The sequence below is a fragment of the Scomber scombrus genome, chromosome 7 (assembly GCF_963691925.1).
Source record: "Scomber scombrus chromosome 7, fScoSco1.1, whole genome shotgun sequence".
NCBI lineage: Eukaryota > Metazoa > Chordata > Actinopteri > Scombriformes > Scombridae > Scomber > Scomber scombrus.
Genome location: NC_084976.1, coordinates 18,202,255 through 18,227,454, shown reverse-complemented (window position 1 = coordinate 18,227,454; position 25,200 = coordinate 18,202,255). Strand labels below are relative to the sequence as shown.

Here is a 25,200-nt window from a genome sequence, read left to right as displayed (position 1 = left end):
TGGCCAAAAGAAGCATATGATATGACTGCTAGAGACAAGACAACACACCTCTCTCAGCCTGGTCAGGGCATCAGCCAGAGCAGGATCGACGAGGTCTCTCTCTGCCAGGTCCGCCACCAGCTCGTCAAACTGGGCTTCAAACAGGTGAGCGTCTGACTTCAGCGCCTTTTGTCCGTGCGTCCCGTTGCAAACGCTGTCTCCCTGGAAAAATGAGGTGCACAGCAGAGATGTTCTATTATTAAACTGAAGCGGGGGGACTGTTAAGCAAACGGTCCGGATCATTTTACGGGCATTAATGAGGAAAATCAGCAGGCGTCTCATTCCCAAATCAACCGTCCTGAAATAACCGATAACAAGCTGAGTTAAACCTCGTTCAAGTTAATAACTTTTACAGTTAGTTATCGTTAGTTAAACTCCGTGAACAAGAGCAAGGATAAACACTACATCCATGTTGTCCTGTCATGAAAAGAAGCGTTGGCTGACGTTAGCGTACTTTGTTTTACGGCAGTCGGTCTGTTTTCAACGCTAGCTGTAGCACACCAAATATAAATATGTTTTATTCACACGCATAGCTTTACTTACCATAATTATATTGTCCTCTTATCCCAAACGGTTCAGTATAATACAGCCAAGTTGCCTCTCCTATGATTTTTCGACTTGCTGTCAAACAGAGAGTCTGTGAACGTCTCCTAAATCCAGGATGTGTAATTGTAGTTCGCAGTCGCGCTACCGCCCGTTTTATTATAAAGTAGCTGGACTATACTTCCCGACGTCCCTTGCGAATGGTGTGTGTGGGCGTGGCTTCGGAAGGCTCCATTAGACATTGAGCATTTTCATTGGCCAGTTGCATCGGACCAGGATGGGCTTTCACACCGGCTGACCAATAGGTTTTGAGAAGAGGTGGAGTTTGAGTGGAGTGGGGAGATTAGTGAACCTATGAGTGAGGCTCAGGTAATACTGATAAAAGTAGGTAAAAGGGAGAAACAGAGACACATAAATAAAACCAACCTTTCGTTATAGGCTAGAATTTTTCCCTGCACAAAATGTACAAAACATCAGCATAAGTATTTTTTTATTTTATGTCTATCATTTATTTCATATGTTGAAATACATAACTTGCATTGAAAGTTTTTGCCATTGACACTGCATTTAAAATCTGGAATAGGTGTCATATTTAGATACATTTATTATTCAGGTGTCAAGGCTGTATCCTGTTAAGCCTGCCATACAGATATACATTTCTTCAAATAAATAATGCAAGACAGGAGGTAGAAACTCAGTGCCTTAGTAAGGGGGTGTATGGGTGTGCCTGTACCTGTGTGAAGGCTAAGTGTGTATGCATGTAAATCTTTAAAATTAGTTACGTATGAGTGTATCCAAAATGTGCCTTTATCAATATGGAGCCAATAATCATCACTTGGTGAGCACATCAAAAAGACTTTCCAAAGAAAAAAACTCCAATCCGACACACACACACACACATATATTGATACGCTTCAAAATCCAGTATCCAGAGCTGCCAGACCCATCATTTTTTCAATTAACCCCCCCCCCCCCCCCCCAACACACACACACACACACATCCCCTGCAAACACATAGTGTGAAGCCTGACCTTGTAACAAGTAAGTCTGTACATTTATAGCAAGAGACTCTTCATGTCATCAGCGTCACTGTGCAATTTACACCTATTTATCATACAGGATCAGGCTACATTAGCCAATGTCACAGATATGCCTGTGCATATGAAGCATTTTCAAATCCTATTAAAATCAAATTAGGATGCACAGCCATATTTGGAGCCATCTGGAAAAACTTTGGGAACGCTGCATATCTTTGACTCCGACCTTCCCTTTCAACTATGTTTTAACACAAACACATTTCAAATGCCTATCATAGGTCTTGGGTGCAAGAGAAAAAAAAAAGCATTGTCAAAACATGCAGATAAAGACATTCTGAGGACATGTTACTTAATTACACAGACGGTCAGGATCTAATGCACAAGATTTCCTGCTGTAATCGGGAGGCTGCAGTAAAACATGCATACATACGCAAATCAAACCACCGTGTCCAGAGGCCACCCACAGAGAATACATTTCAAAAGGCTGAGCATGTGTCTGTTCCATGCATTAATGTCAGTGTTAGAAATGCTGGCTGCCTTTCATCGAAGGCCAATGTGGAGGTGGAAAAGGCGTGAAGAAAGTCATCCTCTGAATTGCAAGAAGAAAAAAGACAAAACTCTGTAGCTAAAGGGTTTTCCATGTGAAAGTATTTGTCCTCATATACATCCCCATCTGTTTATTTTACATTATACTGTAAAGCTATGTGTAAATAGTCTACTATGAATGTTTTTTCTTTTTCTTTTTTTTGTAATGGAAGACAAAATAAGGGATTTTTATGATCACTCCACCTGAGCGACCCTCTGGGTGAACAGCAATGTACAAAAGGGCCAGAAGCATATTGCAACCCATTATTATGTAACAGACTGAATGTACGCTAAGTGGTTGTTGCAGCATGAATGTTAGAAGAGTTCTGTCTCCAGGCTTGAGGAAAAGATGTTTCCAGATGAGGATTGTGAGGGACGGAGTGGAGAATACAGTAGAGAGGATGCTTCTGGTAGGTTGGTTTCTGGCCAGAAATTAGCATCTAGTGACCATCTCACTGCTTTTAAACAGTGAAATAAGAGTGAACTCTGGCTTGTTCAGAGTGATGAAGAGCACCACTGAATAAGGCCATAAGGCTTAAGGAAACGGAGTTGACAAAGAGAAAAAGGAGGGAAGACTTTCAGAACTTCAGTACTAGATGACTCCACTAAATCAAATCCTTATCATCAACCTGCCTTTTTTTTCTTACAAGCCTGCCATCTTGCTTGTGCCCTATTTTTCACCTCCATCCCTCCTTCACTGTCCTCTCCTCTTTACAGTGCAGACTCTGAGTAGAGAGCTCCTGATGACCCATGTGGTAGATGAGGCGTCACTAATCGCAGTAGCGACACTGAGGAAGAGGAGCTTAAATCTCCACAGCTGCGCAGGTGGATCCCTTCTGGGGCTCGGCTGCTGTGATGCCGGTTGTGTCGACTGTCACTATGGGAATGATGGTGTCCACGGTGATGAGGGTGATGGGAATGATGGTTGGGGTGTCCTCGGCTGGTACTCCAAGGGGTCCGCAGAACCTAAAGGATGATTTTATCAAGCGGAAATTTAGACAAATGGCTGATCTGTACATATAGTTTGTTGTAAGAGGCGAGATGACGTAATATTTCAAATCCAGAAAAGAAAAAGTAAAATTAGTTAAGACAGAGTTCATGGTCATACTTGTTCCAAGGGCAGGTGGTTAGTGGCAGCACCCTCAGCTCCATTTCTCCTCTTAGGCCCCTGCCCTGTGCTACCAACATGCTCGGAGGAGGGTGCAAGGTTGCGTTTAGAGCGCTGCAGGAAGCGAGCCATCAGAACACGAGTCACCTGAAGGACAAAAAAAAAATCCAAAAGAGCGAAGATAAAGAAGGAACAAAAGTCACATACCATACTATTTTATGTTTTTATTTTTCCTGTATCTTTCATCAACATTTTTTAGACTAACCTTAAGGTCCCCAAGGGAACGGTGGCAATCTTTTGGTAAACGCAGTGGGGAGGTGGGTGGTTTGGAGGGAACCTGCACCCCTGTTGCAGTTGATTTCATGCTTTCTTTCCTTGGCAAAGCTGCAGCAGGAGGCAGAGTGCGGGGCAACAGAAAAGCCTCAGAGGATGGACCTTTGAGAGATGGAGCCAGAAGAAAAGAGATTTTGGTCCTCATTCGTCAAGTTATAAAACTATCTTGTCCCTAAGGTGGTTTAGGGGAGAGGTGAGTAAAAAAACTAAATGAAGAATATGAGAAGTCAATTTGCATATTTTCTATTTTTACTGACAGATATAGAAGCTTGAATCTAACTTTAGGGAGAGCCCAGGCCAAAAAGGTAGTAAATTAGAAATTATGTCATGCTACTTAAAATTTCAAAGATGCAGGTTCATGTAAGATGACTCTTACAGTAAAGTCCAGTAACTGTGGAAGATATTGTGCTATGCTCTATGACATGCATGTCAGGTGCTGTATTCAGACATTGCCATTTAATCCTTTGGAAAAGACTAATGTTGCCAAAAATGCACTGTATAAATTAGGGTGTATCATTTGAAAACAATATGTAAATGCTGAACTGGTGAATCACATCATTTTCTCCTACAATGGAGTTGAATTTATCAATCTGTAATCAAATCGTGACTAATTTAGATGTTGTGGAGGAGTTTCATAAATCGCATGCACATGTAGTATGATTTGCATGTCTCCACTGGTGCTTAAATCTGCACTACTGTCTAATACGGTTTGATAAATGATGGCCATTAACTGCAAATTTGTTGAATTGTATCTCTTCAAAACAACTTAAAAGTGTTTTCTTTTGGGCTTCATGCTCAATTAGACTGTCAAATGTGACATTAGACACCAGAGAAGAAAGACGCAGTGACAACAAGCAACAAAGGCTTTGAGCAACATTTTAAACCCTGAATGTTTTAGACCAATGGCATCTAAAGACTCACTTTTATTCTCTGGCTTTTAACTGTGTTTAATCTGTTTTATTTGTTATCTGATTTCTTTGGATTTTAAATGTGTGCTTACATTTTGTTCAATTTTAATTTTATTTTTGTTTGCTTTTTAAAGTGTAAATAAAATAAATTTAAACATGAGAAAATGACATCTTAAAGCCCTTTAGATTAGATAAATTGTACCTGTGTCTGTAGATGCCTTGCTGCCCCCTGAGCCAAAGTCAACTGCAGAAGAGAAGACACAATAAGAAGTTATGGAAACAGACATAGATAGGTGAGACATTTTCATGTTGGGGTCCTTATTACCTGTATCAGTAGAGGAGCCGAGGCCTGGCTCACTGTGTGACCTCACAAGGCGTAGGAGCCCTTCGCTATCCCTTCTCACACTCTCTCCATCTTTCTCATTCTTCCCAGCCCTTCGTCGAAGATACAAAGGTTGACGCGGGAGGGGCGGCCCACTACCCTGACCACCAGGCTGCTCACTGGCAGCTGAGGACGATGAAGTATGGGCAGCTGAGGAGTCGGTGCCAGCTCCTTGGTGTGAAGGAGTGGAGGGGCGAACTCGAACCTCTGGGATGGAGGATTGCTGTTGAGAGGAGGAGCCCCCTATTGCTTCTAGCTGGGAGCAGCTACTAGCCAGCATGGCCTGGCGACGCAATACTGGAGACCTGGAGGACAATACGGGAGAGCATAAAGTAATATTTCTGTTTCTGGATACAAAATACCTCTCCCTCATTATATTGAAAATTTGAGACAATATTATGTGGCAGTGCATGTTTGTCCTCGCCTGTATGTGGTGGTAGCTGTGCTGGGTGAAGAGCAGGAGTTCGACCTCTCTCCTCTGAGAAAGCGCCTGGCTCTTGGTCCTCCTGCCAGTGGACTCTCTGGTGTTTGGGACGGGGGACCACGGAAGCCGAAGTGCTCCCCTCCATCTCCCCCTTCTCCACCCTCACCAGCAGTCCTGTTGCACCTCAGACCCACCTCCATCAGACAGGAGTCCTCAGAAGGGGAGGAATCATCAGGGATGTCCACAATCTCTGACATCAACAGAGAGCCACTGTCCATGGACACTAAAGAAATAAAATGGTACATCTTTATTATCACAGCCAAACTCTTAAGTAGAACTGAAACTTACAGCACTCTCAACACTTAAAGATAAAATGCTGTTTTGGGTTGTTTTTTGTTGTTGTTGTTTTTTATATTTTACTTAATTTTGTCTACCCCCTTAAAGTAAGTTATGACTTACTTTAATTTACTTTGCTCATTGCTCATTTTAAAATGTAGACATCTTTTAAATGAGAAACATGTCATTCTTTTTATTAACAGATTTTAAAATACATATATAATTTAGACTATTGTCTAATCATATACAGAAAATTTGTTTAGATTTTGTCACAGTGCCCAAAAGCACAACTAAATCTCCAAATGTCCTCCCAGCATGATGTTTAAGCTTTTAATATTATCATTTTTCACAGTTGAAGTTTGAGATTTGGGGCATTAGTGATACTTCATATTAAAATACTGTACCAAATAAATAACATGAATCTAATTTTCAAGATCTAAGATGATGTCTTCAAAATGCTTGTTTTGTCTGACCAGCAGTCCAGTACCTAAAAAAGTGTTAATAAACAAGAGAAACCCATCATCAATCTTTTTTTTGTTTGATAAGGTAATTGATTCTAGTGCTTAACTTTATGTTAAAATTAAAAGCACTTTTAAGTTGTTCTACTACTACTGCTTCCACCCCCTACAAAAGCGTAATAACACTACTTCTTTTATCAAGTACAAGTGGATCTGTAACAACATGTGATGTTTTGTCACCCTCTCCGCTGAAGGCAGTGGACGTTCCTCTCTCTCCAGACAGCTCAGTGCCATGGGGGTCGAACATTGTTGCCTTTACAGTCACAATAGACAAGGATCAGCATGGGCACAAGATACATCACACTAACACACAAGCACTCAGACACAGACACACACAAATACATACATACTCATGCTCACCTGGCTGGCAGCTCTTTGTCCCATCACGGCTTCATAAGGAGGGGGGCAATCAGTGGGGTAGAGGGGAACAGGGCTCTCCATAGAGCCATTATATGTAATGCTATACATAATTACAAAAATATCCAGCAATCAGATGATGCAAGTGCATGATTATTACATACTGTACAAGACTTAGCTAGGATGCTGACTGGTACGGTCTCACCATACCAGACAATCATCTCCGTCTACTGAAGTCTAGGAATTTCTAGATGCACAACAGTTGCTTGAATGGTGGCGAACAAAGCTACACCCCTTACATTTTGTCAAGGGCACACCTTACTGGAAATAGTGCTCACCCCCCCAATTGTTTCCACCCAGTTTTAATATCTAAACCTGGGAGATTGAGGACCTATGAATCTCGTTGATGTATAATAGTACATATAAAATGCTTGTTATTCAGCTTTTGGTACCTCTGAGCGTCTGTCTCAGAGCTGCAGGTGTACTCAGGAGGATAGTAGGGGGGCGGAGGGATGGGTGGAACAAACTCCTCAAAGTCCATGATGTTCGTCAGGAAGGCGTCCTGAGGAGTGGTGCACTCTGGGTTGACGGAGCGAGAGCGATGTGGTGCCAACTAGGCAGTAAAAGAAGGAGACACATCAAGATCTTATGACACATAGACGGGAATAGGGTACAGCATGGTTCTTTTGCTTAGTACTTTTCATTTTTCAGTTAAATGTAAAATGTGTTGTGTCTGTGCTCACCAGGTGCACAAGGTCCAGCGAGAATATGTGGATACTGCAGGTCACAGTGGACAGAGTACAGATGATGGTGGAAAGAATGCTGAGACCACATGCACTGAACAAAAGGTCCTGCAGAGCAATATGCATTCAGAAAACTCAAATTTCTACATTATATGGGCATTTTAGTCATAGGAATAAGTAAAATGTTATGTTCAAATTGGATCCCCGGTATAGATAATGTTCCACGTACCTTCAGCTGATGTCTGACTGAGTGGCAGTCAGCATTCAGGTAGAGCACCAGGGCCTCCTCCTCTGTGATGGAGCAGGAGTGAGCACAACACACACAGAGACCATTCTCCACCTACACACATTCCCAAACACAGAGAATTGGTGTAAAACACTCATCTGCACACTAAAAACCTATTCCTTTAACAAAAACTATTCCTGGCACATTCCCCAGGCATCTGGCTTGAAGGGCATTTCAGCATGAGGCAGAAGACAATACTTGCATAATGTTGTGTACCTGGCAGGTGAGCATGGACTTGACCATCTGTGCATTCTGACAGGAGAGCATTGAGCCGGCCAGACTGAGGATCACACACACTGCAGACAGCAGCATGAACAGTGACACCTGTGGAGGAGCAGAAAGCCAGGGTTTGATTTACAGCAGGGTGTCAAGACGTGTCACATAGAGGGCCGAGAGTTGTATTCTCCCAAACAAAGACTACAGTCAGTTTCACTGATAAGTATTCTTTAAATCAGAGAGGAACTAATAAATTAAATACCTAGTTTAGTTTTTACATGGCATGGCTACACTGTAGTAAGTTTACACATAAGAATAACATAATATTATTTAAAAACATCTATTTTACAACTACACAGAGGTCCCATCTAAATCGTGCTCCAAAATTAGGAAAAAACTAAAAACATCTTAAGGGCCTTTCAGTTTTTTAACTGCTGTTTCCAATGTCAACAATGAACTTTGAACCTCAGATTTTAAACCAACATGGATGAGAAGTGCTTCAAGTGCTCCAAAAAGTAAGAAAACAGAACATCTCACTGGGCAAGCTCCACCTGCCCATGAAGACTATATGATCAAAAGAATTGCTACTAAATTGACATTGTGGTGGGATTTTCTCAAGCTTTCACTTAAATATCAGCTTTAGTTGTATATGCTACAAAACCAATTTTCAGTTAATCAAATTACAACTGTCTAGTTGACGCAATGTGAATTTCTGGCTTTTGGAGGCCCTTGGAGGTCTTGGGGCCCTGCTTGTCCTGTTGGTAATCCAGCCTGGCTCCATGTCACATGATTTGGCACTTAACGGATACTAAGCATCAAATGAAAATATACACACCACCAACGTTAAAGGTCGTCTCCATGAGATTATTCCAACTATCCCTGATGCCACCACCTGGAAACAGAGATCACACGCACAAGACAACACATCCTTTAAGATCTCTATTGTCATATTCTTAATAGTGTTTTGTGTTGTCATTCAAGTTTATACTTACAAAGAACCCAGCCCAGAATGGGCAGGACTGCCTCACACGTGCTGAGGAGGTGAAGGCCATGCTGGTGAAAGAGAAGGCCAAGACCATGGCACCCAGGCCCAGGTGGCACAGCCCCAAGTACAGGAGCAGCCGTGCACCACCTGGCCCCCGGCCTGACATGCCACGGCGGCTGTCCGACCAGCCTCGAGACCCCGAGGCTGAAGCCACGCTGCTAGAGTCTGATGGTGAAGGCATTTTAGGCTCTTCTGTGTTTGGAGGAAGGAGGTTTGATGCTCACTCTGGGTTCATAAAACAAAGTTTAGCTGTGTGGGTAGATGCAGAGGAGAGTAGAAGAGGGGGAGATATAAATTCTGGCATGAGAACTCCACTCTGTCACAATTATGCACCAAGCTCTCCACTGGCAGGTGCCATAGTTTCTGCGCAATGCCCCATGGTGTGCACTATAGTCCCGTCACTGAGTCCAAGCACTTTGTCAGCAGAAAGTTGAGAATTGAGCAGCTACTACACACTCACAGCCACCGTACTCACCTCATTTGACATTTCAGCCATGATATGAAGACTGCTTCAGTTAGTGCAGTGTCTCTTTCACCCAATGCAGTTCACAGGCCATTACAGCCAAAACTATAGCAGTCTATACCATTCTCCTTCGCAGTCTTTCCCTGATTAAAACACGAGCACAAAAGCAGGGCTAATTTTTAGCAAACTGTACATTTTTGTTACACTCATTTGCTTTTTTCTGTTCCCTCCTCTCCATCCTCTGCCTTCCACCTCTCCCTCCTCTCGCCAGTGGCATTGCGGTAACTCGAGACCCGAGCAGGCCGCAGACTCTAAAGCATCCCGGAGAAAGCAGCTGATCACTCGTTTGTTTCACCCCCAGCAGATATGACATGAGTCGGTCAGTTCGCGTGTCCGGTCAGGAGGAGCATCATCCGAACACACGCGCTCCCCTCTCGCGACCTTAGGTTAGGTCCTCATACTGTTACGGAAGACGGTGTGGAGATCAAAGCCCAAGATCAGATCAGTTCGTTCGGGAACGAGACTAATTACCTCAACATGAGCAGGAAATAAATATCTTCCATCGATTTTCAAACTGCACCAAAAATAGCAGCCGGGCTGGGATGAATCTTTCCTCGCTGGGTTCGATCTTTGACAACTCCACCTCAAGGGTTTTGCGGTGGTCCACACGCACCTAGACCCCCCTCCTCCTCCGCCGCCTCTTCCCTCCCTGCAGTCACGCGGGCATCCCGTTCAGCCCGTGTGTATGTATGTGTGTGTATGTATCCCGGACGTTTACCTCACTGCTTCCCACCAAACGTCACATGAACATAACAACATCCTATAGCCTACCTATATCCGGAATAACATGTTTAAACTCGTCCAAGTTTGATTTTCTTCTTTTTATTTGTCCATCCTCTCTCTCCTCTCCTGCCCTCGCGTTTTTTTCTGTTCCTCGGCGGACCTCCGACTATGGAAATAAATGTACCGTGTTTGCAAACCGAAACCTGCCCTATACGTGATGACAAGGCACGCAAAACGTGCAGGCAACTTGAAGATGCGGCAGAGCGCGCGCACACCGTGGTGGTGCTGATGCTGCGAAGGAGGGGCGGTTGCCAAGCGACAGGCTCCAGCTCTTGCTGCTGCAGCAATGAGAAATATATATATATAAACGGTAGGCTACTGGCTGTTGTGTTTGGAGGATAGTAGTTAAAAACAAGGTGGCATGGGGTCTTAGTAGAGAGGAGTGTCCCATAGGCCCAGGTGCCTGGTTTCATCTACACAATAACCTGCAATATGTCTGTTATGGACATCGGTCTATGTCCTTGAAACACAAAGTCTCGACTGTGTGAACTCAACGAATATCAATCTTTATGTTGAAAAAATTAAAATTCATAACTGTAAGCACGAATGCACTGAACAACCACAAAAAGTAGATAAACATATAAAAAACAAAAAAAGATATAAATATAATATATATAAAATATATATTATGACAATGACTGCAAATGTGAAGGCTGAAACCCTCTTTTATTGTTTTCATCAAGCTAAATAGATATATACTTTATGAATGGCGGGAAACGGGGAAAACCACAATGTCTAGAAGCTACACTGTCCAGATTATCTAAGATACATTCTCTGATTGTTTTATTTTGCCAACAGAAAGTTGTCTACAACGCAAGCAATATTTTTTACTGTTTTTCATTTTTATTCAGCAAGCATCAGGTTGGTAAACTACATACAAAGTCTTGTGGCAGGTCTACAGAGAGTGTGAAAGAAACTTGAAAAACAAGATATGGATAATACAGTACATCTGTGCAGGAAAAAAAACTGTAAGGAGCAGATGAGCACCTGTGATCACAGTAATCCTGAATGATCTGTAAATTGCTACAACAGGGAAACTGTCATGTTTGACACAGATAATGTGTGGCAGTGTTTAGTGAGAGATTTACCAGGCGCTTCAGATAAAAGGCAAGAAATCAATTCAAAATGAGGGACGTGTAACTACTTCCCAGGCTCTCACATCCTGTCCATTCACTTGCTTTATCCATCTTTCTTTCATCTCACCACTCATCTTCTCATATTGCACTTATCTCTGTTCCTATCTTCCACATTCTCAGTCCCTTCATCTATTAAAACCAGGCTTGTTTACCACCAGTGTTTATTTCAGCTTGAACTCCATGCAGCATTCATTAGGGTGAAGAGAAGGTTTTCAGCTACTCATGGGACGTGATCACTTTTCATGCTATAAAGTCATATTTAATGGCATAGATTATGTTGATAATGTTTACTACTGAAACATCTTATCAACTCTCAAAGGGGGAAGATATATATGTGAAACTAAACATATGGGGAAACAAAATGTTACTAATATGGCGCTCAAGAAATAAGCTATCGACTTGTCTGTATCTCTGTGAATTTAAAAACAGTTAACTGAGAGAAGTGTTGTGTGCACTGTTAAAAAAAATGCATTTTTAAGACTTCTTAATCAGTCAGTTAACCATTTCTGTTCAGGATTTAGATAAAGTTTCAGATTCAGGACTACAACACCTGTACTGTAGGTGAAAAACAATTTCCATCGAACTTCTCTTCTGCCACTGAATTGTTTAAAAACCACTACTGTACTGAACACATGCCTAGAAATATTATATATATATATATATATATAAAAACGCAGATCTAATTCTTAAAAGGACACTGAGCAGTACTGTTTTCCAGTTGATAATGCGGATGTAAGGCATGGAAATACTGTGCAGGGTGGGAACAGAAACGTGTAGCTGAACTATTGGGAGGGGACTAGTTGATGACATGCTGTGTCAGTTATATTTATAGTCATCTCCACTTTTCAGCACTTTTGTGGCAGAAGAAATGCTCAATGTGAAATAAACTATGATCTCAGTGAAATTTCAGATAAAAGGAGAAATCCATAGATTATTTTGCTGGCAAACATTTTTTTTTTTGGGGGGGGGGGGGGGGGGGGCACACTAGAAACACTTGGAATACAGATAGTTTAGGTATAAAAACATACATTTGGCACCTGCATGCATTTGATATCTGAGCCCACCAGATGGAGACAGAAAACTTGCTGTATTTTTCCCTGGTAATACTGATGTGTTCTTAAACTATAATGGCAACTAAACAGCTGTGCTGGCTGGTGTCACATCTAGAGGAGAACACATTTGGAAGATTTTTTCTCTGTAGTGCTGGTGATTTTCACCTCTCTGCCTGTGGGGCCCTGTCAAACACAGAAAAAACCATGACTTGTACAGTGGACATAATGTAAAGGATCCATATGATATGTCATTGTCTTCTGACTTACTGGTTTCTTGCTGGACCTCTGTAGTATGTCACGTGCCAAAGCCAGAAACGACTACAGACAGAGATAAAGTGAGATAAAGTGAGGGTTAAGATCCGCAGCATGTGTAGCATATTAACTAAAAGTTAAATGAGGTATGAATAAACTGTTTTGTTTGTGGTCACATTCCGGCTCACCTCCTCAACGTTAATGCTGGACTTTGCACTGGTCTCAAAGAACCTGATGCCATGATCTTTTGCCAGCTGTCAACAACAGACACACAATATGGATAATAATCACATCCTGCTTCTTATCTTCAGTAAATGTTGTAAAAGCTGGTGCATCAAAAACATACGTAGTACACACTCCCTTCCATAAATGACCACTCCCTCTGATATTGAAATGGTAGGGAAAACTCAACAAGGTGTCATTATTATATTCATATGATCTACAACGGTACCACTATACACTGAATTATCTTCACCACTTCTTTTCCAAAAGGAAAAACTATACAATACATCATGTAAATTAAGTTTTTATTTGGGTCATCTCACCTTTTCTCCTGTCTCCTTGGTAACTTTCCGCTTTGCTTCAATGTCGCACTTATTGCCAAGCAACATCTGACTGACTCCGGCTGATGCATTCTGGGAAAGACAGGAATGCATTTAATTGATTAGGCCAAGTTGAATTCAGTTAATGTGGAATAAGATAAGAATGTTCGCTTGGCGGAAAGGCGCATTTAAGAAGATGAGATCAAAGGGAGGCAGAGAAAACATCTTCACATCAAGTCTGAACTGAACAGCCAGAATGCTTCAGAGACAATTACAGCTGCTGTTCAGTGGGAGATAAATAGAATATAAAATAACAAACAGGGTACAATCAAGATCCATTACACAGATGTTTGGATACTTTTTCAGTTTTTGTCAGATTGTATTATATTTGACAATACAGTGTACATTCTGTGTATGAAAGCTTTCACAATTCCTAAAAAGTGAAAAACTAAATGAGTTATGATTTTCTTTTCTTTCAGTTCAGTTCAGTTCAGTTCAGTTCAGTCTTTATTAAGATCCCACATTGGGCAATTTGGCTGCAGCACAACAGCCAGATAAATGAACATGTAAACATACAAGACATGATGAAGATAAAAGAATAAATATATATAAAATGTTGTTTTAAAAGTCTTTAAAAGGTTGGGTTCCTATGTGACTATTAAACTTATTTTGAGAGTTGAGGTTTTATCTGTTAAAGGGGTACTTCAGCAATTTGTTATGATTTATCATGGACTTCCATAAAGTTGGAGCACTTGTGAGAGACATATTTAGAAAAGAATGGTCCAAATCAAAGCAACAGAGGCTAAAATATCCTGACATTTAGTCAAGCTCCAAAAACACTGGATCCTACACTTCCCATAATGCAGCCTGATAGCATCTGTCATTAGATTAGATTAAATCCTACAAGCCCACATCCTTCAATGTTGCAACAATCAGTCAAACAACAAAGTAGTAATCACAAACTATTTTGATAATCGAATCAATCTTTTTTGTCATTTTTGTTACAGTACCAATTAATCTTTTTTTTGGCCAAAATGCCAAATATTTGCTGGTTCCAGCTTGATAAATGTCAGGATTTAATGCTTTTCTTTGATAATAAAGAGAATATCTTTCGGTTTCAGACTGCTGATCACACAAAGTAAGACATCTGAATACACCACCATCGGCTGTGGGAAATTATAACAGGCATTTTTTCACTATTTTCTTCCATTTTATAGACAAAACGATCAATTACTTGTGAAACAAATTAGCAGGTTTATTAATTACTTAAAAAGTTTAGTTTTCATTAGAACAGAGGTGGTGGGGAAAAAGGGAAAATGTGTGATTCGGGTGAAGTGTCTCATTTACCAACAGTGCAATGACTCTGTTTCTAATAGCCTTGTTGTTGCAGTGAGTAAAAGTCCATACTCATGACTAATATGGATCCAACTGACTAAGCACTCTTTTTAAGTGTTTCCTGGTTATCTTTGCTCTGGCTATGTGGAAACAGTCTCACTTCTTTGATGCTCTTCATCCAGTTCTGAATGTTTTCGAAAGACTTCTCATCTGTGATGTCGTACACCAGGATGATGCCCTGACAGAGAGAGAGAGAGAGAGAGAGAGAGAGAGAGAGAGAGAGAGAGAGAGAGAGAGAGAGAGAGAGAGAGAGAGAGAGAGAGAGAGAGAGAGAGAGAGAGAGAGAGAGAGAGAGAGAGAGAGAGAGAAAGAGAGAGGGGGGATTTAAGCAGTCAGTCAGAGGTACACAGAGAACACAAAGGGAGCAGTGATGTCAGCCTGATTATCCAGTCTGCTTGTTCTGCAGGCGTCCTGTGCTCACCATGGCTCCTCTGTAGTAGGCTGTAGTAATGGTCTTGAACCTCTCCTGCCCTGCTGTGTCCCTGCACAAAGCACACACATTCAAATCTAAATAAATGTGCACTGATGCATGGACTTAAAAATAACAAAAGTGGTCAAAAGAAAGTCTAAGGTGGACATGTGGCAGAATGGTAAAATATTTAATGTAAACCACTTAAAAAGATAGTAGCATGAGCGAAAAGTCGCTCTTGTATGACATGAAGTGATGGATGTTTGGACGATGAACCCTGTCATAAAGTCCTGATTTGGATAATAAGAAGGTTTCTCTTACCTCACTGGCAGGCAGAGTGCAAAGGAACGGGACTTAACAGATAGCTTGATGGACTCACAACTTCAAGCACCAAAACAACAGTGAGGTGCCCATATGTGCATTGAAACAGGTTTTTCTTGCCATTATTATTCCTCACATTCATGCTGGCCATTAGAAGATCCCTTCATAATGCACTTACAATGTAAGTGATGGAGGCCAAAATCCACAGTCCTCCTTCTGTGCAAAAATATATTTAAAAGTGTACCTGAAGTTAATATGAAGCTTCAGCTGTCAGAATGAGTCAAATCAAGAATGTAGCTTTCAACAATAGTCTTTTTAGTGCCAAAGTCCCTCTTTTTGTCACTACACTTTCACTGCAGCTCAACAAGGAAACACTGTCTGTGGAAACACAAAGAGGGAATTTGACGCTAAAAAGTGGCAGATATCCACTTTAAATGACTCAGACTGATGGAGTCTCATACGAGCTTCAGATCAACTTCTAAATGCATTTTTACACAAAATGACTGAGTGGACACACTTTTTGAGTTTTAAGATATGCTTGAAAAATTGTGAACCCATCCTTTAAGTGTTATCTTCTTCACCAAATCACAATACAAGGGCATTTCCAGACAAGTTGTCGTCTCTTACCAGACTTGTAATTTCACTTTCTTTCCATCCACTTCAATGGTTTTTACTTTAAAGTCGATGCCTGGGAGACAACAAGAGGACAGGAAAGAGGATTAAATACCTCAGATATGAACTAAAAACACACCCACCCAGGCACACACATTGTAGAGTACTGTATATATAGGTCACCCTCAGCTGGATGGAGACTGATTCATTATCATTTCCACTGTATTTGACCCCTCAGTGCTCTCCACTCCTTCTGCGCACTGTCTATGAGTTTTGTGTTTTTTTGCCTGCATGTTTCCTGCTGGATGGACAAGCTGACAAACAGACAGACAGCAAGGGGCAGAAGAAAGGGGGTTGTCCTGTACAAGCCAGACAGCCAACCATTCTTCTGGGAAACGTAGAGATGGTAAAAGAGATAGGAATGAGGGTGGGTGGACCTTCTGAGAGCCAAGTGAGAAGAATGAGATCTGCGGGAGAGATGGGGGAGAGGGTCACAGAGAAGAGACAGCACACACATTCAACAAGCATAAGAAAAAAAAGAATAGATATGAAACAGACTGGGAAAAGGGAAGAAGAAATGAGAGAGCAAAGGCCAGTTGAGGCATGAAAGTCTGAGAAAACCAGTTTGTACAGTGACACGCACCAAATAGAGGAAATAGTTGAAATGTCAGCATTCAGCAAGAATTTATCTTACTCATATCCCAGAGTTACAGGGAAGCCAATCATGAGATTACTAGGCAAAGTTTACTCTGTTGCAACGTACCGATGGTGGAAATGTATGTAGAGTTGAAATTGTCCTCAGCAAACCGGATGATCAGACATGTTTTGCCCACTCCGCTGTCCCCGATGAGTAAGAGTTTGAAGAGGAAATCATACTTTTTCGCCATGGTTGGTGCTGTTCTTCAGAGCTGAAGCAGAACTCAAAGGGGGTAAAAGTTGCGTCTGGATCGTTTTCATCGACTCAGAGCTTTCACTTTTGATCGCAATTTCCTCTGTGATTGAAAATAAAGTAGGGTTTTTTTTTTTTAAAAAGGTTGTAATGAGTGGATCCTCTTTTCCTTTTTTCCCTCTTCACAGACTTGTCACCGGTAAATTCCGATCCCCCTCAGTGCCTCTGTGCTCTGTTTGGACTGGGCTGCTGGATTAAAAAAAAAATTACACTAACAAACTCCAAAGTTGACCAGTCCACTGCAGATCAGCCTTCATCACCAAATCTATTCACATGGTATTTTACTTTCAGCCAACAATCAGTAACTCTCCGTTTACAAACATACCCGGGTGGCTACGTGTTTTTTCTGCCTCCCAAAAAAAAAAAAAAAACTTGCTATCGGCCCGGATCCCAGATCTGCTGAAAGAGGCTACGTAGTGTGGGAGTGCTTCATGGGAGTAACGGCGTAAACATGCAGACATGCAGTACCGACACTAGATGGCGCTGTTTGATCAGCTAAAAATATTGGCTATCGATCTTCTTCACATCAAGGATCCCTAAACTTCCTCTAGTTAGACCACGAACCTCCCTATTTGATAATATATTAGCTTTTAGGTGTTTTATTACAGAACCTTAGTGACCATTTGTACAATGTTGTCACTAAAGTCACACTGGCATATTATTAATCCACCTAAATATGACGTTTTCCTGTCACCTCTCTGCAGTGATACTGGTTAATTACATCAAAAATCGCCTGTCTGCAGTGATGAAAACATGAACACCAAATCAATTAATTTCAGCGCAGTGCCATCATTTCAGACCTGAAGTTTCAGTCTCACCTGCGTCACCTATTGCCAGTTAAGTAACAGTTCATCTCACTTTGACACATTCGCCACCTACAGGCAATCTATGATAACTGCAGGCTTTAAAAAAACAAACATGTTATTTTACATTTAAACATTATTTCAAAATTATGTGTTATTATTTCATGTACATACAATTGTTATTATAAATGTGCTGGTTTTTATGGCTAACTGTTGTTTAATAGTTCTTATTCTCCAAACAAGCAAGACTTAAATGGTAAATGGATGATAACTTACTATACAACTTTTCAAAAGTGGTGATTTAACCACAAGTTGGATAAATTATCTGTGGACATCAACTGTCCAGAGGTGGCTGCAGAACACACGCAATTTAATTGCAAAATAAATGTAACTGTAATCTCTTACTGAGAAAAAAATGTGTGATTAAATAGAATAGAATAGTCTTTATTGTCATTATACAATGTATAACGAAATTTACGAAGGCATCTCTGCAGTACATTTGGTTAAAAAAGGAACGAATAAAAGAATATATAGCATATAAAAGAATGAAGAATAAATAGATAGCAGCAATTCAATGGAAAACAAATCAGTGCAATGAGGTAGTCAAAGAGCGTCGACGATACAGGCGCAAATCACAGTTACATATGAAAATGTTGATGATTACAAAGAAGGTTAAATCTGAAGTCAGACCTTTAAGATTTTGATCAGGAGGGTTATATATATATATATATATATATATATATATATATATATATATATATATATATATATATATATTTATCCCTATATATAAGATGTATCCCTATATATATATATAAATCTTGCTTTATAAGAAATTATCTCCATTATAAATCATGTCAGTATCCATAAAAAACACCTGAATTTAGATTTCGGTTGGCATAATGGGTACACTCACCCCAACAGCTGAAAACATTTGTTAGAAAATTAGAAAGTAATCAAAAAGTAATCAAATGTAATTTGATTAGTAAGTTACATTACTTTGATTAAGTAGCCTAATTGAAATAGTTACATTAGGGCTACTTATTTCATTTTAAACAGGGTAACTAGAAATCTGTTTATTACATTTCCAAAGTAACCTTCCCAACCTTGTGCACATGATAAAAAACACTTTATCAAACATTCGGTTAATATTTGACAGAAATATGGCAGTAAAACACCAGCTGGTTAAATAAACACATTTGCCTCTAAGTTTCTCCTCCCCGCGTGTTTCTACATCAGCCAACAGTTTCCGGTGTACAGTCAGTGAGACTTCTTCCGGTCGGAGTCCACACACGCAGACATGCCAGTAAGTAACATCACGGTTTGTACAACAGCCATCGATCGATTAAAAGTGTTTGGACAGGGAGAGTTTAATGAGTCGTAAAATTCTGTTTTGTTTCCGATGTTTTCAATGTTTCGGTGTCGCTGTTATTTAATTGTAAAGATCTGCGTTAACATGGCGGAACACGTGTTAGCGACTGCAGCCCACGTTGCCTGTCGGTACAGAAAGATTCAGCTGTATTAATACAATATACTGCTACATTTAACATGAGATGTTGTAGATAAATAAACGTCAGTATGGAGATTATATGTGGTCAAACTCGCTGCTGGCTTTAACATAAAAACAGCTTGTTTTAAGAAGTACAATTTGCTGCGTTGGTCTTCAGTCACATGTTCGCCTTTTTATGGAGGATCAAACTTTCCCAAATTAGACACCAATATATCTTCTAAATGTTAACACTGCAGAGCCCATTGAGGTAAAAGATCCATGTTTAAATAGTATCAAGAACAATACAAGCCCACTATTAATTGTATTATGTTATAATATTATAGTAAATTGTAGTATGTCATAGTATACACCTGGTTAATATGGACAGAATCATATTTTCACAATATTTTTTACCAAATGCCTCAATATCAATATTGCAATAGTATGGGCATCCCTACAATTTTGTAGGGTGCTTTAACAAAATATTTACACAATGAGATATTTGATAAATCATCAGTAATATGGATATAATGACTAGGTGGGTAAAACAGTGGTATGTTCACTTCACTTTCCTATAATCAGCCTTTAAAACCAGGAAAAGGCAATGCTTATGTCATGGCACGATATTACACTATCCAAAGCCCTACTTTAGCATATAATAATATAGTACATAGGTATTAGTAGATTGAGAATTATATTTTTTATATAAGTACTATTTTAGTATTAATGATAAATTAATAATACAATCTTGTTATAGTTCTATAATACATCATAGATCCACAGAGAAGGATTTGTAATTCGAAGGCTTTTTATAAACTGTGTACACAGATTTACACATTTTTTTGTTTCTCAGATGACCCCAGGAGGGCTCTGTAAGTCACTGTGATAAGTCTCGGAATATTTTGTCTTTCTTAATTTTACCAATAAGTTTACTTTCATTTTAAAGTGTGTGTGTGTGTGTTGTAATTCTGACCGTTGTCTAGTGTTGTAAAACTGACTGACTAAAACTGAAATTCATTATGTGGGAATAATTTCAAAACGTCCCGGATAAACTTAAAATATTATTATAGACTGATTCTCAGCTGTTGTCTATTTCTTTTCAGCTTGCAAAGGATCTGTTGCATCCCAGCTCTGAGGAGGAAAAGAGGAGACACAAGAAAAAACGGCTTGTGCAGAGTCCAAATTCATATTTTATGGATGTCAAATGTCCAGGTGAGTTTGTTTATGTGGGAGTCTGGGAATAAACCACCAGACCTGGATCATAATTGGCATCATAAACAGTGGAACAAAGTTTAAAAATGTATATTACAACTTTGTGTTAAAGTTGTGGTATTTCATTTGAGTAAAAAGTAAAGTAGACAATGTTTATACTCAACTATTACTTTTTGTTTTTTGATATTTTAGCATGTTTTACACAAATTAAACTTGATATCGGAATTTAAAATGAAACTCTAAATGCAATTAAGGTCAAAGTCTTAATTGGATGTAATTAAGTTGTAATTTTGATCATTTAAAGGGTTTGAGAACTTCTTCCACATCTACATTTGCCTTTATGTGTTGCCCTTTCATTGCTTTCTTAGTGACAGGGGTGTCAAATAAGGCATACAGTGACACTTGTGGCTGTCAGTGAAGTGAGTTTTAACTGACTCCTTTACTCAAACTGCTGTAAGGACACAAGTAATGGAGAACATTTGATTATGTAATGATTTTAAGACATTGGCAGGAGGTTGTTCGCTGTATCACCGTTTCACAGCGGTCACATCCAATGATCTTGTTTGTGTGTGTGCAGGTTGCTACAAGATCACCACAGTGTTCAGCCACGCTCAGACTGTAGTGCTGTGTGTCGGCTGCTCCACGGTCCTCTGCCAGCCTACAGGAGGCAAAGCTCGTCTGACAGAAGGTACAGATCCCTGTTATGCCGTTACGTATAGTGAAGAAAATGGTCTACCTGTGCATCTTAAATACACACAGACACATATTGTAGATGTTTCACAAGTGTGTATTTTTCTACAGTTTATTTGTGTGTACACATGCATGCACTAATAATAGATCATTCATGAATTAGAGTCTGGGTACTCGTACTGCAGTTTAGTACCAAATGAAAAAAGCAATCCTGGGCAGCAGAGTTCTGCATGAGCCCAAAAACCTGGACCCAAATCAAACCTTGAGTGGTAGTGTGAAATTGAGACCTGAACCCAATCAAAGCTGTCGCTGTGTCCCAACTGCATACTAATCTTTATAGTAACTGTAACTGTTTAATACTAACAGAAAATTATATATAATGGGGGGCCTAAAAAATCCTGGAATTGTTAAACTGTCATTATAAATTTTACAGTAATACCTCTCTTATCCCCTTCAAAGAACTCTCTCCATGTATTTCTTCTTGGATTTCTTCCCCGGTAGCAACTTCTTCTTTTCAGCCACAACATAAGTACCACAAACTGTAGGCACACTACCTAGTGGCAAATCCAATAACTACACCCTACTCACATGCTATCAATGGCGTTTTGGTCCTCTCAATAAAACTTTTGCTGACGAACAACATAGGAGTAGGTGTTCAGAGCCGCATTAAAAAGTTGTGACAGTCTATTTGGTCTTATTTGAAATGGATATTGCGGAAATAACTGAATTTGAAACCAAACTAAAAGTGTAACCAACACAGTACACCAGAGCTGACATCACACTAGCTTTCAGCATGACAGAAGTTAGTGCTACTAATTAGCAGGCCAGCTAACTGCTAAATGTTGACGTTTACCTGCAGCCAGCCTGTGCTCCATCACAGAGCTAAACTGAAACAATGTGCACTGTAGCGCAATACTAACAAGAACTCTGTAAAGGCAGATCGTGGAGACATTTTAATTTAATATCGTCATATCACACACCCTTATTTTTTTTGTTTGTTGTGTGTTTCTGGAACATCCGCAGTTAGATTTTCTTCAATTTCCTTTGTACATTTCATTTTGTGGAAATAGTGTAACACACTCAAACTTTAAGCGTTTTTGATAAAATGTTGTATAGTTTTACTGTGTAGTACACATCTGACATGTACATATTTGCCTTTGTGTTGCCCTCTCATTGTTATCTTCATGAACAGGGTGTCAACTAAGGCATACATTGATTCTTGTGGTTGTGAAAGAAATTCATCATCAATGATCCATTTCTACACAATCGACTGCAAGCACACACAAAAAAGATATGTTTTGGACTTCTTTGAACAGGAAGTAGCTAATTTGATACTTGTGATAAATATTGTGATAAAAGAGTTGCTTCATCAGTCAGAATACAGCCCTTATAATAACCCTTATCCTGCACTCTGCTGCCGTGGTAACCAAGGGCGCTCTGCTTCCTGTCACTATGGGTGCAGCTGCAACCCTTGGCACTAAAACCACACTTATTTGGAACCGATTCAGTCTTTTAAAAGGCAGATAGTGTTAGTTATAGTGTTCCTTTTTCAGTTATATCCTTGTCAGAAAGTCAGTTTATACAGCATTGAAGCTTGTTTACAGGGTGCCATATATTTCTCGAAAATCGATGATTTGTTTTTGTCTTTTTAGGTACACCTATCTAAAATTAATGCAGTTTAATAGAACAGCCATGCAAAAAATCTTACCTTCATGAGTCTTAAAAGGCTGTTTTAAAATGTTTTGATTCCGATTTTAAGGACATAGTTTCTCTTACTATTAAATTCTAGTGCTTTATACTTAAGTGTTTAAAAATGTCAACCCCATTTACCATTACCATCGAAGTTGGACAAAATATTAGAAACATGTATCAGAATATTATTAAACACACTCAGGTCTCCAAAATGACCATAAAGTCACCTCTCAAACAATTTCAACAGTCTAAACATTTACACAGTCATGAATAAACAACTGAGTATATAAATATATAAATGTGTTTTTGGTAAATTTACCCCTAAGCTGAACTGCCGTCTTTCTCTATCTTTCCCCAGGATGCTCATTCAGGAGGAAACAGCACTAGTTTGACCAGATTGATTGTGAGTAACAGCTAAGTGAAATGAACCACAACTTGACGGTCATCAAGTGACACTGCCATGGAGCGGAAGCAGCGAAAAGGGAATGGAGAGCGGGAAAACAAAAATCATGTAATATAAGAAGCCTATTTAAATAATAATATGCACAGAGAAATACTTTGCCTTGTCGAGACCCCAAACATCCATTTATTCTTCTCTTAATAAACGTAGGCTGTTTTTTGTTAAAATAATCTTGCATGTTTGTCATCAAGTTTGTTCTTTGCATTTCATGAAAGTCATTAGATGTCATTTGTGTTGTAAAAGACAACTTAGAACACTTCAGGTGGAACAATGTTTAAAATGTGAACAAATCAGGGCATTTGAGGACTCATCCACATATATGGTCTCAATATGTTTTGAGGCAAGAGATTTGCATTTGTTTGCAGTGCTGTTTGTATTTAATTGATTTTAGCACAGACATTTGCAGGAAGATAAGGGTATGAAGTGAGCCTGCAGATATTTTCTAACATATGCTCAGCACTATATAGATTTATGCAAACTTCTTTTCATAAATATAGACCAGTTACAGGAAAGGAGACACACTGTGGCTGAAATTGCAAATTACATCTAAGAAACTGTCTTTTTACTACAGAATTTTACAACGTTAAAGCCACACTCTGCATAATTGAATATTGATTGATGTGTGTTTAGAGCTTGCAATAATTACCGACACTAAATGGTTAAATACATCTGTCAATTTAACGCCACAGTGAAGTCAACATTTTATGTAAGGTAGATGATGTCATCAGTGCCTGCTCCACAGGCGGTTGTGTCGGCACATGGCCCCGCTCTCAGATTCTGGGAAAGCCGTCGCTGGTTCTGCTTCCATTTTCTGATGCTTGTAAAGCACAAATACAGTGACGTGACAATTTTAAATGTCATCCTAAAGAACACTGAAGTTGTGAATTTACATGTGATTGCAACCTTCCTGTAAAAATGAGATCAATTCTCATGAAGTTGCACAAAAATCACTGTTGCTTGGATGAAGTGGGAACTGTTAAAGCTGTGTTTTTCAATCCTGGTTCTGGGCTTCCTTACCCTGCATGTCTTGTTTCCCTGCACTCCTGATTCAAATGAATGGATCATTATAAGGCTCAGAAGAGCTTGATGACAAGCTAATTATTTGAATGAGGTGTGCTGGAAGGACAGGGGAGCCCCAGGACCGGGATTAAAACAACACTGTTAAAAGAATCAATGACATAATTGAAGCTGTGTGACCTACAGAACTCTTAGGTTTTGTTCAGTCTCCTGGGCATGTAGGCCATTTGCACAGTCTCCATGACAGCATTGAGTTGTACATTTAATAAAGAATTAAATCAGGAGAGGGAGTGATTCAATGATACTTTTTACTTGTTGCCATGGTGATATTGTTTGTGTCTTGCTTGTATATTAAAAAAGGCTTACAAATAAAATCTTGGTGAATGGGAATGCGTTTCTGATGTGCCTTCTGGTTATTGAATGACTAATACAGGATGATCGTGTTCATTTTTAATAGGACGTTCTAGTGCTGCCACTTGAGTTTGATTTACTCCCTAGGTCTGATTCATACTTGTAAAGCCTTGTAATGGATTTACACTTACGCAGTATACCCATATAACTGTCTCTTGGTGAATAACTTATATTCTTGTTTGCACTGTATTGTAACCCAAATATTTGGAAATGAGGGACAGCAGTGTTGGTTTTAGTGCAGTTATCAAACCTGAAGATTCTCAGTGAAAATCAGACTTGCATACAACACAACACGTCCAGGTCACTAACATTGTCCATAGACATTCAGGAAGTGGAAAAAAGTGGCTCACATGGATACTCAAAGTGATTAGCTGATTTTTTTTCTTTTTTTCTTTTTTTTTTACACATATAATTATAGTTGTGGTGCAACCTCTGAACCAGACCTGTGGACACTTACACTGTTTCAGCGTGATTGAGTGGAGACAGGGTCTGAACTATGTCCAAGGAGGTTGAGTCAGACATTGTTAGTGAAGAGCTGTTCTCAGACTGTCAAGGGTCAGAAACCACAATGTTCAGGCTGCTGCTGTGAAAC

At 39.8% G+C, this 25,200-nt stretch overlaps 4 protein-coding genes, 1 long non-coding RNA gene and 2 other non-coding genes across 8 annotated transcripts in view; 4 read left to right on the top strand and 3 right to left on the bottom strand.

Moving 5' to 3' along the window:
* Window positions 1-24,989, bottom strand: part of fdps (farnesyl diphosphate synthase (farnesyl pyrophosphate synthetase, dimethylallyltranstransferase, geranyltranstransferase)) — a 29,609-nt gene extending 4,620 nt beyond the window's left edge. The window contains exons 1-3 of one of the 2 annotated variants that reach the window (XM_062423399.1): window positions 24,980-24,989; window positions 583-644; window positions 49-201 (exon numbers count right to left, since the gene is read on the bottom strand). In XM_062423399.1, coding sequence (XP_062279383.1) covers window positions 49-201; window positions 583-585 — 156 coding nt within the window. In that variant the 5' untranslated portion in view covers window positions 586-644; window positions 24,980-24,989. Of the gene's footprint in view, window positions 1-48; window positions 202-582; window positions 746-24,979 lie in introns of those variants that run through there. The other variant, XM_062423398.1, reaches the window with a different exon arrangement.
* LOC133984129 (uncharacterized) lies at window positions 7-5,124 on the top strand. Its single transcript, XR_009925396.1, has 4 exons — window positions 7-144; window positions 3,697-3,838; window positions 4,768-4,846; window positions 4,987-5,124. It is a non-coding gene; the product is annotated as an uncharacterized LOC133984129 (long non-coding RNA).
* fam189b (family with sequence similarity 189 member B) lies at window positions 2,916-9,041 on the bottom strand. The gene is made up of 14 exons (XM_062423386.1): window positions 8,808-9,041; window positions 8,651-8,707; window positions 7,816-7,923; window positions 7,543-7,653; window positions 7,314-7,421; window positions 7,023-7,183; window positions 6,574-6,673; window positions 6,394-6,466; window positions 5,360-5,642; window positions 4,879-5,240; window positions 4,756-4,797; window positions 3,578-3,747; window positions 3,313-3,459; window positions 2,916-3,170 (listed from the first exon to the last, which is right to left on the bottom strand). The coding sequence occupies exons 1-14, from the start codon at window positions 9,039-9,041 to the stop codon at window positions 2,916-2,918; spliced, it is 2,211 nt and encodes a 736-aa protein (XP_062279370.1).
* rab13 (RAB13, member RAS oncogene family) lies at window positions 10,988-17,230 on the bottom strand. Its single transcript, XM_062423405.1, has 8 exons — window positions 16,649-17,230; window positions 15,901-15,961; window positions 14,965-15,025; window positions 14,644-14,721; window positions 13,152-13,241; window positions 12,795-12,860; window positions 12,622-12,672; window positions 10,988-12,537 (listed from the first exon to the last, which is right to left on the bottom strand). Exons 1-8 carry the CDS (start codon window positions 16,770-16,772, stop codon window positions 12,466-12,468), a joined length of 603 nt encoding a protein of 200 aa, XP_062279389.1. The 5' UTR covers window positions 16,773-17,230; the 3' UTR covers window positions 10,988-12,465.
* rps27.2 (ribosomal protein S27, isoform 2) lies at window positions 18,871-24,591 on the top strand. The gene is made up of 4 exons (XM_062422642.1): window positions 18,871-18,943; window positions 20,230-20,338; window positions 20,916-21,026; window positions 23,079-24,591. The coding sequence occupies exons 1-4, from the start codon at window positions 18,938-18,940 to the stop codon at window positions 23,105-23,107; spliced, it is 255 nt and encodes an 84-aa protein (XP_062278626.1). The 5' UTR covers window positions 18,871-18,937; the 3' UTR covers window positions 23,108-24,591.
* Window positions 20,672-20,803, top strand: LOC133984154 (small nucleolar RNA SNORA13). The gene has a single exon (XR_009925404.1). It is a non-coding gene; the product is annotated as a small nucleolar RNA SNORA13 (small nucleolar RNA).
* Window positions 22,181-22,312, top strand: LOC133984155 (small nucleolar RNA SNORA13). Its single transcript, XR_009925405.1, has one exon. It is a non-coding gene; the product is annotated as a small nucleolar RNA SNORA13 (small nucleolar RNA).
* Window positions 24,990-25,200: the final 211 nt, after the last annotated feature.

Excerpts from the sequence above, each read along its gene's own strand:
- fam189b (XM_062423386.1), bottom strand. The coding sequence starts at position 9,041 with ATGCCTTCACCATCAGACTCTAGCAGCGTGGCTTCAGCCTCGGGGTCT. Across the intron at positions 7,654-7,815 it reads AGTCCATGCTCACCTGCCAG|GTGGAGAATGGTCTCTGTGT; the intron begins GTACACAACATT and ends GAATGTGTGTAG. Across the intron at positions 7,184-7,313 it reads CGCTGGACCTTGTGCACCTG|TTGGCACCACATCGCTCTCG; the intron begins GTGAGCACAGAC and ends TTTACTGCCTAG.
- rab13 (XM_062423405.1), bottom strand. The coding sequence starts at position 16,772 with ATGGCGAAAAAGTATGATTTCCTCTTCAAACTCTTACTCATCGGGGAC. Across the intron at positions 14,722-14,964 it reads CCTACTACAGAGGAGCCATG|GGCATCATCCTGGTGTACGA; the intron begins GTGAGCACAGGA and ends TCTCTCTGTCAG. Across the intron at positions 12,861-13,151 it reads CCAAGGAGACAGGAGAAAAG|CTGGCAAAAGATCATGGCAT; the intron begins GTGAGATGACCC and ends TGTTGTTGACAG.
- rps27.2 (XM_062422642.1), top strand. Across the intron at positions 20,339-20,915 it reads TATGGATGTCAAATGTCCAG|GTTGCTACAAGATCACCACA; the intron begins GTGAGTTTGTTT and ends GTGTGTGTGCAG. Across the intron at positions 21,027-23,078 it reads CAAAGCTCGTCTGACAGAAG|GATGCTCATTCAGGAGGAAA; the intron begins GTACAGATCCCT and ends ATCTTTCCCCAG.